The sequence below is a fragment of the Prinia subflava genome, chromosome Z (assembly GCF_021018805.1).
Source record: "Prinia subflava isolate CZ2003 ecotype Zambia chromosome Z, Cam_Psub_1.2, whole genome shotgun sequence".
Taxonomy (NCBI): Eukaryota; Metazoa; Chordata; class Aves; order Passeriformes; family Cisticolidae; genus Prinia; species Prinia subflava.
Window position 1 is genome coordinate 46,053,964 of NC_086283.1, and position 16,539 is coordinate 46,070,502.

General features: G+C 36.3%; 1 protein-coding gene across 3 annotated transcripts in view; it reads left to right on the forward strand.

Moving 5' to 3' along the window:
* DENND4C (DENN domain containing 4C) overlaps positions 1–16,539 on the forward strand; it is a 72,441-nt gene that overhangs the window by 14,752 nt on the left and 41,150 nt on the right. For all 3 annotated transcript variants that reach the window (XM_063421735.1, XM_063421733.1, XM_063421734.1), the window contains exons 2-7: positions 4,700–5,027; positions 10,852–11,104; positions 12,070–12,139; positions 13,270–13,439; positions 14,969–15,210; positions 16,041–16,107. In XM_063421735.1, the coding sequence (XP_063277805.1) occupies positions 4,717–5,027; positions 10,852–11,104; positions 12,070–12,139; positions 13,270–13,439; positions 14,969–15,210; positions 16,041–16,107 (1,113 nt within the window). In that variant the 5' untranslated portion in view covers positions 4,700–4,716. The remainder of the gene's footprint in view (positions 1–4,699; positions 5,028–10,851; positions 11,105–12,069; positions 12,140–13,269; positions 13,440–14,968; positions 15,211–16,040; positions 16,108–16,539) is intronic.

Consider the following 16,539-nt stretch of genomic DNA (forward strand, 5'->3'; position numbering starts at 1 on the left):
CACTTGTTAAAAACTTCATGTAACTGTACCTTTTCTTTGTAGACTTTTTAGAGGATAATTTGACAGTTAAAACCTTTTTAGAATCTAACTGGAGCTTTAGAGACAAGTAAATAACTGAAGCATTTTCAAACTTATTTTTTCAAAAATTATAAAAAATTGATTTTATAAAAATGGAATCCTTTTCACCAAGGCAATTTCCTTATGAAGCCTCTCCTTAAGAAAGGTCAGTGACATTTTTAAAGATAACAGCAACTTAACTATATTTTTGCTAGAATTTTATGAAGAATTATAAAGTTGCATTTTGATTGTGAGAAAGACTATTATGTTCCTAATGCAGCCAACCTTAAGTGAACTGTGGGAGAGAACACTTTGTCACGTTTCTGGCATTTAGCATCAAAAAGATGTTATTTTCTTCACTGTTGCATATTTCTGATAAACAACTCTCATCTTAGGCTAGATGTACTAAGTGCCTTAAAGTATGATCTGTGCTGGCTGGTTTTGTTTTTCATGCACAAAACTAATTACTGCCCATGGGAATTCCTTTTAGAAAAACATGGCAGGGGGGCAGGGGGTGGAGGTTAAAAGTGCATCTTTTATTCTGAATACTTTTTTCTTTCTTTTTTCCCCTTTCTTTATTTAAAAAAACAATTTTGTTCTTAAACTGCTCACAGCAAATTTTCTGATTGTGGACTGTGAATGAATTAGAAAACTAACTTCCCTTAAACAGTTTTTTCATAGACTGTGTGGGTCCATATGGACATTGGAGTTTGTAATTCCTGAAACAGTATTGCTCATGTTCTTAAAATAGCATTCCCAATTTTTGTTTTCAGTTTATTTGGCTTAAAATTAAGTGTCTTTATAAACTTCAAGAACAAGATCTTTCATGGAACATGTATGTTGACTTTTTTTCAAAATATCCTGCGTTGCCATTGTCCAACATAAGATAGCAGCTTTTAATTTTAGATTTTTTTTTTTTTTTTTTTTGTATTTAAGTTTTTTCCTGCAAGGAAACACACTATTGTATGTTACAATAGAAATCCCAATATTTTCTAAATGTTGAGGTTTTCTCTTAGTCTTGTGGTGTACAGAACTGTGCTCATAGAAAGCGGACAGAGGACTGTAGCTATTGAATTTCTTCTCTGGAAAAGTTGCTTTGATAAAACTTAGAATAGATGGGCTCTTAGAAGAATGTTTGTTCCTTTGTCTGTTAAGAGGAGCAGTGTTCATACTTGTTCTTGTGTGAGTCATCACCAAAATAATGGAAAATAGTGGTGGACTCATCTTGTTCCCCACAAATCCTATGGGTTTTTCCCCCTGCAGTTCTGAAGGCAGAGTATTCTTGGGCTTGATGAATTCTGCTGTTTCTGTTTGTGTTGGTGGCTGGCTGCTAATTCTTTGCCTATTTATGTTTTTAAAACTGTTGCATTAGTGAAGATCACTACGGCTTAAACAAGAGCTAATTAATTTCAGGTCTCTTTTGAGTGATCCTGTTTCTTTAAGTCTTTCTGAAACTGGAGAACAGATTCCTGAAGAGCTGACTTGTAGTGCTTATTTGAAACCTTACTTATCCTTGTGGAAAAGGAACTGTTTTGAGAGACTCGGAACATTTTGAGAGACACGGAAAAACTCACTAAATGCTGTGCTGACATATAAAGCTTTTGTGCCAAGTATCTCAGTTGAATTGTCTGGTGACTCTGACTTTTGCCTGCCACATATTACACAGAGTTTCTATGAGATGAAACATAGCTATGACAAAGAGAAAAGGGTAATGTACACAAGGAAATACAATTGTATGCTCCTTAGCAACTAATTGCTACAGTTTTATTGATCCCCACTGATGAAAATTTAGCAAAGGATTCTCTTCGTTTGCATTCTAACTCTCCAAATCTTGGTATTTACTTTTTCTAGTGCTTTTGAATTTTCCTCCCTCTGTTTTCCCAGGAAAACTAAGTTCTCCTTTTAAAGCGTATTTGAGGATAACATTAGTGCAATTCCAGGAACTTGAGCTGTGATTAAAAGTATAAACTCTTGTGAGGTTTTTGACGTAGGATATTATTGTTACTCTTCGTTTGTTTTTTTTTTCCTGCTGTGTACCAGAAGTAAATGTAGGCCATGATCTTAATGTTGCGTTGAGAGAACATAATACCAAGCTGTGTGAACGTGACCCAGTTAATAAAGGCTGGAACGTTTAACTAAGGTTTTGGGTTTAAAAAAAATCAAAAACTGTAGCATACCAACCATTTTGCTATTTTTATCAGTTTTCTCCAGTAATTTGATTTCAATTCAAAGGGTATTTTACACATTGCAAGATAGTCTAGCTCGGGACTTTCTTTTAAGAGGAGCGGAGAGTGCATGGTTTATTTCTTTATTTTTATAATTCTGTGAACAATTCCAAGCATCTGAGAGGCAAACTGAAACATTTTAGTCTTTGCAGTTTTATGATTAATCCAGTGTAAGTCAGTGCTGCTGCCGAAAAGGTCATACTGCTACTGCTTTTGTGCTGACACAGGCAGTCGCTGAAGAACTGCTCTGGTTGAACACTAAGGCTCTGCCAGGTTAGCATTCAGCCAGAGCAATTTCTTGTTCCAGTTCATTATGTGTCTGCACAAAGTATAGTTCCGGACAGAAGCGAAGGTGGAAACGAGCAGTAGCAGTGTGAGGAGGGACCTTCTAACTGAAGACCAGTTTATGGAGATGAAGTTGAAGCCACACTCCCTCCATTTCTTGCTGACTTGCTTAGCTGTAAGGCACTTTATTGCTGATTTCATGCTTTTTTATGACAGTAAAAGTAAACTAAGGCAAGTTTTGTACCTAAAGGTGATCATAGGTAGCTGTATCTCTGGAGTAATTTCCTTGTTCTTCTGGAGACTTAGGCACTTGAAGAACAAGGAAATTAGGACCTGACAAATTGAATAAACCTTTTATTGTTCCTGTTGATATGGCATCCACATGTTTTAGGCGTAAATCCAGTCACATAAATAACTGTCCCATAGCTTTCTCCTTTGCAAGGGAGCCAAACTCTTCTCTGTCTCTGTATGGATTGCCCTACAAAGCTGTTAGCCAGTGTTTAAAGACCATTGTAGTGGCAGTGTGAAAAGAATTATGGAAAAATATTTTAAAGGGTGCAGATGTGTCACCTTTCAGGTTTGAAGGGATTTGAAAAGTTGTTATTTTAGTGTAAGAAAATAAAAACTGTTGTCAGAATATAAAGGTATAACAAATTTACACCAAGTTATTTCCCTTCCCCTCCCTACTTTGATGTCATGCTACAGTAGCTTGCAATATAGTGTTTGGCATCCAAGTTGCATAATCTTATGCTAAAATTTCTTAGCAAATAGGCAGGATGGACAACTGATTTTTACCTCAGATGAGTTCTTAGTACACTTAATATCAAAAGTCTTAAAAGTCTTGTGTACTGTGAAGATGGGAAGTACCTTTTGAATATAATGTCAGTAAGAAAAAGCAGGATAAGAATGGCAGCATAAATTGTGTTGCAGGGAACAAGATTATACTGCCTTCACCAAGCCACCTTTCTTTCAGCAGAGGCCAGTGTTTCTGCAGTTAACAGACTTGGGCATTCTGAATACAAGAAACTTCTGAATATTGGTGCAGTAATTGTTTTGGTGGTAACACCCATGAACCATCACTCCTTGGTAGGTGGGACCTTGGCAGCCATGGCAGTCTTGTTTATCAGAGATGGGAACCAGACTCCATTACCCATTAGCTTTTCATATGGGATTCCCAGTAATGTGGTGATGGAAACAAGGATATCTAGAAGAATGTTGTACTTAGCTTCCTGAAGAGGTATAACAGTATTCAGGTTCATTGCTTTACAGCTACTTTTTAAATGTGTCTTACTCATCTTGTAAAAATAAAAGATTAAATGAGATTTGGGTACTTGAAATTGCTCTTGAGGTACCTGAGCCTAGACTGTCTGCTAGGTTTGTTCTTAACAGAAACTTATGTTTCACTGCTTTAACATTGTATGCTTAGTGAACATCAGTGTTGTTGGGAGAACAACTCATTCCAGATATGGAATGTGCAGCTGGGCAGTGATGTCTACTGCCTGATCAGCTGATGAAATGTGGGTTTGGATGTGTGATTTTTGTAAATTACTTTCAGATGTTACAGTTGCCAGCGGAATGTCTCAAGACTGCTCTGTAAGGTCTATGTTATAAAACAAAATGGATGAATTATGCAGAAGATAGAGGGGTGAGCCTGTACTTGCAATTGTTCTTTCTCTGTCCAAAAAAAAAAAAAAAAAAAAGACAACGTGATTCTGTGGTCAAATTGCTCACAAGCACTGGCGGAAAAATATGGATACTTTTAGATTGGAATACCTTCGTCAATGTATAGCCTGTCAAGAGCTTGGACACTCTAATAGATAACATGAAGCAATTTTCTGTGCAGCTGCTGTGTTAAGATCTTTGAGTAGTCCTATATCTCACTTAAACTTGCTTGTTCTAAAACATTACTGCCGTGGTGCTAGGACTGAAATCTGGTTACCTGCAAAATCTTTCAGTATCTTTTTTATGCAGCAGAAGTCAAAGTTTGTTTTGCCATTTCCATGAACTCTGTATATAAGAATTTATCTATTTGCAAAACTCTTTTTCAAAAGTTTTAAATTCTCATAGTTGTTGAGAGAAGGGTTTGAGTTTGAAAGCAGAGTGTTTGATTTCTCTCTCTTTCTTTTCCCCAGGAAGTGCTGACATAACCATGATAGAAGACAAAGGTCCTCGAGTGGCTGACTATTTCGTAGTGGCAGGGCTCACTGATACAGACACGTCAAACCTCCTGGACCAAGAAATCAGCCGACATGAAACAAAGTCAACTGGTCCCAAGGCTCCAATTACTGACATTGCTGTGATAATTAAATCAGCTGGTGAAACTGTCCCAGAGGGATACACCTGTGTTGAGGCTACCCCTACAGCCCTCCAAGCCAACTTAAACTATGGAAGTCTAAAGAGTCCTGAACTTTTTCTTTGCTACAAGAGAGGCCGGGACAAACCACCTCTTACTGACATCGGGTGAGATTTCTGTTACAGTTCAGTTCCTCCTTCAATAAGGATGAAATCTTACTCTTCACAGATGATGGTGAAAACGGATGTGAGAAAATGTCTTAAAAAGTGATGTTTGAATCTGTGTTGCTTAATGTGTGTTTCTGTATAGAATACGTAGAACAAAGTATCAGTCTTCTAGGGAACTTGTCTTTTTAAAATTAACGATAATGTTTTAATTTAAAAGATGGGAGAGAGAGATGAAGCTGGTAAAATATGAGAAATTAGGTTCTCTGCTGGAGTTTTATGAAAGATGATAGAATAACATAGAATTGATTTATAGAATGTAGTAGTCCAAATCCAGAAATATCAACATGCTTAATCTGAAAATTTTGACTTCAGAAGTCAAAAATTATCACTTTGTGGAATTCACTTTAATGCTTATAGTAGAAGATACAACTTAAAAATGTATAAGGCATTGTAGAACTACTGGAGATATAATGAGAAAGAAAATAGAGCCTGACTGTGGGATGCTGTGGAATGTGGGATGCCATACAATTATGGCAAAATAAAGAACGTGTCTTTTTTTCCTACTTAGTTATTAAATAAATAGTAGGAAGTAAAAATCATGCATATATATATATATGCTATAATACTTCTATTTATTTTCATTTATAAGCTTAAATGCTTGGCTATGAAGTCTACATATGTTGGGCGTGAAGCATTCATACCAAATTTTGACCTAAAATTTGTTTGCTTGTTGACAAACAGTGTCCAGTCAGGGGAAGACTGATAGTGAAATCTGAGTAATGAAAGCAGCTTTGTGGCAAGACAGTTCACTCTTAAGGGTTGTAGTTCAAGTTGTATAATAAGGCTGGTGCATTCTTACTTCTGTTAATTTTAATCATCTAACCTGCGTACCAGTAGTCTTCGGTGAAATAGTGGTTTTTAACATAATCTTTTCCCTGTGTGTGACCAGCACTACAAGAAGAGACACTACAGAGTGAAGTTATATTTTGACTGATTTGTTAACCTTCATGAAGTTCTTAGAGAAGGAAGAATTTCTACAGGGAGTATTTCCTCAGAGGAATTCCTGAACAGTCAGTCTTCAGCATGCGCCTTTAAGGAAGCAGTTTGGGTAGCATATGTTTATTTCGTGTCTCCCACGACCTTAGGAACTTGGATGCTTCAGGAGATTTTGTGAACAAAATAGGCAAGTAGTTGCCTAAGATGGAATTTGGCAAATAGTATTTATTCTGTATTTTTTTGTAGGCAGATCTAGTTAGGGTGTCACACCTAACACATTATGGCAGTCTTTTCTCTCTGAGCAGTGATGCATATTCTCCCCCTGCTGTTCCTTCTGCTTTGCAACTATGTGCAAGAGATGGTCAGAGCAATCATTTTTCCTTTGTTTTTTTTCTGTGAATTCCATTGTGTTCAGATGGAACACAAAAGTAGAGTTTAAGTGAGAGATGCATGTACAGTCTGAAGGCAAATTTATACTGTTTTCTATAATTTTATTAAAGAAACAGTATGAAATAATATTTTACCTTTGAGCCTGTCTGACATACTGAGTGAACTCAATATGTGCAGGAAGAGTGTGTCCCTTGAAAGGGTGAAATGTGTACTCTTATGTCAGGGTTGTTAGTGTATGTATAAAACTGAGTTTTGTCATACTCTCAGCATTCTTGTGATTCTTGACGAATGTTTGTGTCTGTTTGTGTATTTTTTTCAGTGTTATTTTTGGAGAAAGTAGTTAAACAAATGTTGTTTGGTGAAGAGGGAGATAGGGATATGTTCTACTGTTTGTCTGCCGCTGTTCTTGTGTTTGGTATTTCTGTGCCTTCCATCCCCATTCCTTTGTATTTCTCTACTGCTTGTTGAATAGAAGTGTCTGTAAGTCACTAGAGTGAATTCCTTACTTACTTGCACATAGTTAGGCCATGTGCCATGCCTCTGGATGTTACATTTCCCAGAATTAATCAGATTAATTAGTTGGAAAAAATATCAGTTGGAAAAATAAAGGTTCATCCCTAGGGTAAAAGATCTCTAAGATCCTTTTCCTACACGTAGCTGTAATATTTAGTATCTTAAGCTTGTATGTCTATGAAGTAATTCAGTTACTGTCATTCTGTTGCGTTCCTCACTATTTTTTTTTTTTTTGCTGGTATTCCAGAAACAGGCAAGAACTGAGATTTGATATCTATTTTGGTTTAGGTGCAGTGAGACTTTGAAAGAAAATCTCACCTCTTTGTTTTACAATTCAATTAGGAATCTGTTAGAAGTCCAGCACTTCTTTGTTACATGTTACATGGAAGAAAAACCTGACAGAAAAATGTTTTTTTAGAAGTACAAGTGGTTTTAGAATTCGTAATACTTAATATAGAAAGGAAAAAATATCAGACTTCTTGTCTGAAGCAGAGGTTCTTGTAATACCAAGTAATGCAGAAGTTAGGTAACTTCCATTATGTAAGTAAAGAAATTCTGATTTTTATTTTTTTCTAAGTGGTATGGGAGGCTTTCATTTGCTTAGGGTTTCTGTGCTAAGGACCCTTGTGATTCTATAAACCTGATTTCTGAAAATGTCTGCAAGCATATCAATTGAAAAAATGATCCTCTTCATTAGAGATGTATTTCAAAAAAGAAAATGAACTCAAATTTCAAGGAGGGTAATAGAAACTGGAAGATATTCTTAACAGCCAGCATCTTCAATTGTTCCTTAATCCCACCACTGCAGCTGGGTGTTTAGAACAGTGTGGGGATGAAATGATGAAACTAAAACTTGTTTGTTCAGACAAATAACACTAGAGATGGCAATAGAAATAGAAGATAAATCAGTCTATCAACCTTTTCCCTTTGCTTGATCCACCACTGTTCTGACCTTACAATATTTATATAATATTTATTCAATACTTGCAAAATAAGAGAGGAAGAGGAGTTATAAAGGCGTATTTTGCCTAAGAGCTGTGAGAGACAGAATTATTTGGACCTAGAGAAGGAGGAGTCAAACTGGACAGCAGTCTTAGACAAATGCAATTCACAAAAGTCTGACTGTTTTGAAATGGTTTTCCAGAAGCAAAATTTTCTATGGCTTAAGGGTTTTAGCTCAAGGTTGTATTTCTTTTTTCTAAACTCTGTTACCTGATGCATTGAAGTATACTTTTAAATCAGTAAAAACTGAGTGTGAGGAAACTTCCACATACAGTGTCAAACAGTCTTACAAGGAGCTGATAAAATTCTTTCGGTCTTTCTTGCAAAGGACGTAAAATCTAGAGGAAACTGGATTACATTTCGCTTGATATTGAACTGTATTTGCATTGATAGAACAATGTAGAAAATAATGTGTACTTAGGATTGAGACCAAACTATAAATGTAAAAAGGAAGGAAACAAGTCTTACTGTGATCAGTACTAATTAATCAAAGGTAGACACTTGGAAGTTGAAACAAGTAGAAGTAAACTTACCCTATCAGGGAGGACATTGTATATACAAGGTGTTGTGTTCAGTATTTCATGCATCACTTCTGAATGTTTTCTCTGAATCATTAAAACCATTGTTTAATTTGAGTGATTCATGGGTGGTGGCTTTCTTCTGTTTGCTTGCAGATATAGCATTGTACTGTAAATTCAGAACTATGCATGTGGTTAGGAAATGGTGTGGGCTTACTAATACTTCTCTAGTGAGCATGTAGTGGTGCATGTTGCTTTCATTTTCTTTTTTCTTTTGGTGAGAGGTGACCTCACTGATAAAGTCTTGAACACCTAAAGCATTTTTCTTAGAATACTTTTAAAGTTATTAAACTGTACTACTGGGACAGTCTGATTCATGCTGTGTTCCTTCTCATAAGGTGACAGCTGACAAATAAATTTATAAAAATAAATTTTCTGGAATAAATTTATAATTTTTATTTTATTTAAAATACATGAAACTGAAATAAAACTGAACTGAAACTTTTATTGGAGACTACTCTGTTACTATTTTTTTCTGATTAATGTAGGACAGTGATGTGAAGAGTTCATGTAGACTCCTTATGCACAATGGATGTGGCCTGAGAGCTGCTGCCATTGTAGTTGTTCGGGTTCTCTTTTGTTTGAAGTTTTTTAACTTTCTGGAGGAGATAACCCAATAAAAAGAACCAAGTATGTGTTCTTCCAGAACACTACTTAGTTTAGAAGTAGTTCAGTTACACTTACTTTCTCTATAAATATCTTAAACCAGTAGGTAGTATATTAACACTAATGTTGCAACTTGGAAATACTGGTATTAGGCTGGTTTTCCACCTAAGAGTACACATTGTTTTAAATGTACCAAGTCTGACAGTCAGAGTCTTTACAACTGAAACCATTGTTGAATATTATTGTCCTCCATGAACTAGTTGAATAAATTGGCAGCCTGGTAACTACATCAATATACTCTTAACTCATGTGATTTCCTTGTTTTTTTAAAGTATTCTACGACTAATTCATGTCTGTCATCAATACTATGACAACATACGTGTTTCTTCTGTTGAATCATAATAAATAATAGTGTTTGTGTATTCCAGTTTAATGATGGAAATAGTCTTTAAGTAATTTTGGAAGTTTAATCATATATATTTTTTAAAACTTCTTAGGATTGTTGCATATGGAAAAAGACTCTTATTTTGACTTAGACACATGACTTTTTGGATTTTTCAAATACATACATAGTAATAGTTTGTCAAACATTTAACCGCAGATATTTTGGGACGGTAAATATGTATTGACTGGTTATTTTTTATTTTAATCTTGTGAGGGACTATGAGTGAGAAACTTGAGATCACAGAGTACAAAGGTTTAATGTGTTATCTTTATCCGAATCTTGTTATGATAAAAACTGATTTGAAGGTGACAAGTATTCTGTACATGCTGCAGAGAACCAAGCAAGTCGAGCCACTGCTTATCTGAGTGTGGAATGGGAGATAAAGCTTGCCCTGTAATAGAACCTATGCATTAAAAATGTTCAGGTGTATGTTTTAACTTCCACACTTTTTCTCACAGTGACTTTATAATAGCTTCATGTTAGGTAAAGAAATGTTGTAGCTTATTTAGCTGTTGCGAAGCTGCAAAGGATCTTTCAATTTGTCTTAAGAATATGATGACCCAAGTTAGTGATCTTGCAAAAAGAAAAAAAGACATGCACCACACAAACGTTGCTGTACAGCCATGCAAAATATATTCTGCTTTCCAGGAGTACAGTCAACTGTACTTAATATTTCTTCCTTTACTGAGGAGCAAAGTATTTTTCTTCCTACCTTGTTGTCTTAAGCGTTATTACTGAAACTATGAATGTCAGTTATTACTGGGTTTGGATATTTTTTTTCTATAAAAATTCATCTGGGAAGCAGACTTCTGTCCTCTGTTGTGCTTTTCCAAAAATCTTTTTTTTAAAAAAACACCCAAATAAACAAAAAAAAGCACCCAATCCCCAAAAGTATTTAACAAAACCCCAAGCTTTAAAAGACTTAGCAGGCATTTTAGTGATTAAATTATCCACTGTCATGTGTGCAAGCAATTTAAAGTGGAATTTGTATTTATTTTTCACTGATAGTGCAGCATTCCAACTCGTTCTATAACTAAATCCTTTTCATTGTAGCTTGATTTTATTTTTCTGTATCTGTGCTTTGTTTCCACAGAGAGTTCAGTATAATTTTAAATATTTCTGAGCAGTTTCTTCAACCTCAGGTGCTGCATGATGAAAGACAGTATGAGACGTGCGTGTTAAAATGGTGCAATGATGACATAGGTTGCCAATGGATGGAGGTTTTCTCCAAATCCATTCAAGTAATGTTGTACCTGTGTGAAGGCCCATGACGGTGTTTTCTTCCTGTGCGCAGAGTTCTCTACGAGGGGAAGGAGCGCATCATCTCGGGCTGTGAGGTGGTTCAAGCCACGCCGTACGGTCGTTGCGCCAACGTGAACAACAGCTCGGCTTCCTCGCAGCGCATCTTCATCACCTACCGCAGGGCGCCTCCCGTGCGGCCGCAGAACTCACTGGCAGTCACAGATATCTGTGTCATTGTTACCAGCAAGGGGGAGACCCCTCCTCACACCTTCTGTAAGGTGGATAAGAATTTAAACTGTGGTATGGTGAGTAGCTATAAGCTTGAGCTTCCTTCTCTTTCTTTTTTTCCTTTTTAGCCCAACACATATATTTAAAGGAGGAGCTCCTTGAACTCTTCTTAGTGCTATTGTAGTTGTGTTCTATCACTACATCACAATTCCTTCATCCTTTCTACCATGTGTGAGAAGTCAGTTGTGTAGATTTTGTTGCTTTGGTTTCCTTTCATGTTGAAAATTACTGTTTTATACTGATTACTTGCTACTTCAGTTTGCATATTCATGTCTAGGTGCTCTTTATGAGTAGTGCAATGAAGTTCTAATTATTTTTTAATTATCTCTCCCACACCCTTTCTGGATGCTGACACTTGGGATGAATCAGAAACACTTTTTTCTTAGTTATTCATAATACCTGTGTTACTAAGGCATTGTGAGGATGATAGTTGCTGCTTAGAGTTTCTGAGTGTGCTTTGCTTTAATTGGTTCTCTTTTGTTTAGTCTGTTTTGCATTTAGTTACCTTGCAGTGGAATAAGTGAGTTTTTTTGAATGGTAGAGTGTATTTAGACAAACTACAAAAACACTGTGTCAATAATTAGTTTATAGAAGTACAATAAAAGCTTCAAATTATGAGCTATGATGATTAGAACGTGACTTCCCATAATAAGGTCCCCATAAGAGTCTACTTTTAAATAATCCAGGAGACATGAAGGTGGAAATTAATCTGCTTCACTTTTGCCTGTTCCTTTGTTGAAATAGGTCAGAGAGTAGTATGGTGGTGCGTTGTGTGGTTATTGTATGTAAATCCTGTAATCTCTAAAAAATGAGAGAAGGGCGAGTTCTCATTTTTGTCATTCGACAGCCAGTGGTCATTTTATTCTGTAAATTTTTTTGTTAAAATGTCTGATATGTTTGTAAAGGGAGTATATTAAAATGCTTGATTTCTGTTGCTCGTTGTCATCTTTGCTGGTTCTGAGATGAAACTTTTGTCTTTCAGTGGGGTTCCAGTGTATACCTTTGTTACAAGAAGTCTGTGCCAGCTTCTAACTCTTTAGCATATAAAGCTGGTAAGTAATTTTAGAAGCTGTCTTAGCATTTTAACAAAAACAGTCAAATGCCTTGTAAAATAAAATAATAATTTTAAAAAATTAAGTGCTGTCTGTCATAATACTGATCCTGGAGGATGTCAGTTGAAATCAGCTTCTCTAATGTCTTCTTTGCTCTCCTTATTTTCTCCCAGGAAATAAAAATGGGAATAGCATTTTTCTTTTATTATTTTAGTTCTTATCATGACAGGCTTGCTAACTGAGGAGCTTTACCAAACTTTTGTCTTAGCAAACACTACAGATGTAAGAAAATACTTCACATTTCTTGTGTTGATGATAACGGAGAAGGAGTAATTAAAATCCTGTTGAGGCTTACTTGTATTTCATTCTATGTCTAAACATCTTCTGTTTAATTTGAAAGTTAAATGTGTTTCTTTCCTTCAATTCTGCAAATATTTTCTTGTTCCTTATTTGAGGAGAGTGAAAAATATTTTGAACAATAAATGACAAGTCTGGCTTATAAAAGTTTTTTAGTGCATTGCTACAGATTATTTTTTGTTTCTGAAGAAGCCCAAAAAAACTTTCAGAAGCATTTCTGCTGTGCAGTTAAATACACCAAATTCCTTTGAAGGGAGTAAATGACCAAGTATATGTTGAAAGAATAAGTAATGAAGTTGGTGTCCTAAAGAACAAGCAAGAGTTAGATCTACAGAGTAGCAGAGAATGCAGACAGCTAGTTCATCCTCTTTTCAATGAAGGTATTACTGCTATTTTTACAGTAAATTATCACTTTTTTCATAGGAATTTCTATTAAAATCTATTCCAATGGCACATTTAAATAGCACAAGTACCTCCCAACTGGCTTGATAAAAAATCTTCACACTGTACTGGTTTTGAGCAGTTACTAAAAGTGTAATAGCTCAAAGGATAACTTCACTATTCATACACTATTTTCAAATGATTGCTACTTGGATGGCACAGTCTTACTGTCAAATGGAAGACTTCCTCTTTGTAGCTATAATCCTCAGTTATAAAGTCAGGTAAAAAAGTTACAAATTCAGACGTAGCTATATTTTGTGGAAAATACATTGCTTGCAATATTTAGGGCCTACAGAGCAAATGTGCTTACTTTTCTTTTTTCTGTTATTCAGGCTTAATTTTCAGATATCCTCAAGAGAATTATGAATCATTTCCACTGTCAGACTCTGTACCTCTCTTCTGCCTTCCTATGGGAGCTACTATTGAGTGCTGGGACCCCCAAACCAAATATCCACTACCAGTGTTCTCAACATTTGTGCTGACCTGCTCTTCTGCAGAAAAGGTACGGCTCCACACTGTGTTTTTGCTTTCATATCAGATAGTTGTTATGAAGAGAGATAGGAGTTGTTTCTTCTGTGTTTGAAAAATACGTTGTCTAATACTTCCCTTATAAAATTATATTTCTTAAGCCTTCATGTAAGATGAAACTGAACCAAAACAGGAAGCAGCTGAAAGAGTGTGTGCTGTTTACTCCTTTGTAGGCTGAACCGTACACTTGACAAACCGAAAGCTCACGGCACGTGGCTTTCCCTGTTCTTTCATGTAATGGAAATGGAAGTGTAGTCTATACATTAAAGAGAGGTAGCATAAAACATGTGTTAGCAATGTAGCAAATTGTTAGTTTTTGACATGGTTACCTTAAAAAACACTTCTGTGTGACTTTATATCACAGGGCATGTGACTTTAGTAGTAGGGCTCTGTGCATATCTCTGCATGTGAATTGAAAATTACTTACCAGAAAGCACAAAGGCAAGGAGAGGAAAAGTGTGTGCTGAGATGTAGGATGTGAAAGACTGCAATGAGCTTCCAAGACCTAGTGATCTTGCTGATTTTGCCTGAAGGGGATAGATTCAGAACATCTGAATTCTATCGTCTGACATTCAGATTTGTCTGCTGAATCTGTATAAGGCCATCAACACACAAAGACACCAAAAACGTCTTGTATGACTTAGGTTACAGGCAGAAGGTAGTTGAGGTACTTCTGATGAAGCAAGGGAGCCTTTGCTTAGGGTTGGTCTGCCAGCTGTTGTTTCAGCTTGCCAACTGTGCGTGTGTGTGAACTGTATGAGGGAGTAAGTGGTTGTAATGTGACATTTGCTCTCTCTATAAATATGTGATTAGCTCTCTAATAAACAGCAGTTTGGCTCTGTTTGTGATAACAGCTCAGCTTCCACTCTGTCTCACTCCTCTAACAGAACAATTTACGTAATTCTTCCTTTCCAGACAGAAAAAAACACATTTCTCCAAACTATTAATACTTCTTTTGCAAAGAGGAGTGCAGTAGCTGCTACTGTTTTTCTTTCTGTATTAATTTTTGCTAAGCTTGCCAGAATAACTCAGTTATTATGAAACACAAATAAGGAAGGAATATTAGAAAAGGTTTGTATCTTTTTAACTTGATAAAATGAGGGAAGTCAAAGCTAAAATAGTTTCATTGTTTAGTTTGGTAATGATAGGGGAATTTTCTGAACAGAAACATTTCATGAGGGTTTGGGGTTGAGATTTTGGGTATGTTTTTGACCCAGATGATTAATGGATAAGGTTTTGTCACAAAGTGAAGGTTTGGTTTCTTCCCTTCTGATTGAGTATGAGTACTTTGTTGAAGAAGGTGCAATAAAAATGAGGAAGAGAGTTCAAGGCATTTTGTTTATAGGGTTGCTTTGTGAATGTTACATAAATAAAGGCATTTCATAAGGTATCAAAAAAAGCACTGTAGTGTGTGCAAACTGCAAAGACTTAAAGGTTCATCAAAAGTTCTAGCCTGTATTACTGTTAAATACTGGGCCTGCCTAGCTGTTTTTCTTCATCTAGGTTTATGGTGCTGCTATCCAGTTTTATGAGCCTTACCCCCGGGAGCTGCTAACAGAAAAACAGCAATCGCAGCTGGGTCTTCTGACGACTGTGGAGAGAAAAGTGATTACTTCCAAGTCCATCAATTCAAACAAATGCATCTGTCTTCTCTCACACTGGCCTTTCTTTGAAGCCTTTCGAAAATTTCTTATGTTCATCTACAAACTCTCTGTCTCTGGGCCTCATCCTCTTCCCATTGAAAAGTATGTAAAACATTTTTCAAGTCATTGTGGGAATGTAGTTATAAGCTCAAGAAATTGTGTGATTTGTGCGTGTCACAGTTGCTCAATTGCTATTGTTGATCTATCATCTTGTTTGCACTGTTTAGCTTATGTTGTACTGATAGAAATTATTGCTGCTTCTGTTTTATGGTACTGCCTCTTGCAGTTCCAGCAAAGCTAACTGGATTTTAGTCTGGGTCTTTTTTAGAATATGTCAAGCCTGTTTTAGCTACATCAAGCACAGAACAGGCTGAGCTGTGATTTGTGCTACATTTGCAGTCCTGCGTTTTAGCATAATAAATATAAGTTCAGGAATGCTGTACATTAGCGGCAAATATCTATGTCTGCTTCCAAGCACTGCAGCTAGTTCAGATTGTCTATTAATGTATGCAAACTCTGCAGAGGATGCTTGTTATGGTCCTGAAAGTTTGCTGAAAAATGATGTTACCCTCAAAACTGTTAAGACATCCAGCAATGAAGTATATACTTCCTCTTAGCAGAATCTCTTTAGAAACTGTAGAACAGGGTTAGGCTGCCTGGGATTTTAAGTGGCTTGCCTAAATGCCAGTGTGTAGTTATCTTTTGCTTACATATCTGAAGGTGCCAGTATTAACTTTCAGCCATGCAACTAAGTGAATGAACTTCTTTGATTCGGCTTGCATAAATAGACTCTTAGACTTATCAAAACAGTAAGGAAATCTTAACAGGTCTTCCTAAAACGTGCTACCATATTAATTGTAAAATGTTGTTAATGTTGTTTTCAGCCCTTCATTGATCCCTGGTGTTTTTCTAATATGTCGTCTTCTTCGCAGGCATATATCCCATTTTATGCACAATATACCTTTCCCTTCACCGCAAAGGCCAAGGATTCTCGTGCAGGTAAGCAAAACATTTTCATCCATTTTAAGCTACAGCAATGGCAAACAGTCTTTTGCCTTTGGTTTCTTGCTTTTTTTTTTTTTTAACTTGGCTTTGAATGAGCACCTTCTGGAAGGTAGAGGGGAGGAGATGGATGGGCTGGCCTTCTCTCTCATTGGTACAAACCTGGGACAACTTAGCAAAGGAAGCAAACTATTCCATACTTCAGGTGGTGTGGGTGGCAGAAGTGTCCTACTTGCACCTGTGAAATATCTGCCATGTATTATGCTTTCATTTTATAGGCATTATTTGCATTACCTCAGTGGTAGGGTTGTTTTTTCTATTCCCCTCTCTTGTCCACCCTACTGTGGGTCAGAGGTTAGTAGTCCCCTGGGGCACTGTCTCTTGTGCTTCTCTGTTTAATCATCTAGCAGCAGTTACATGCTCAACACT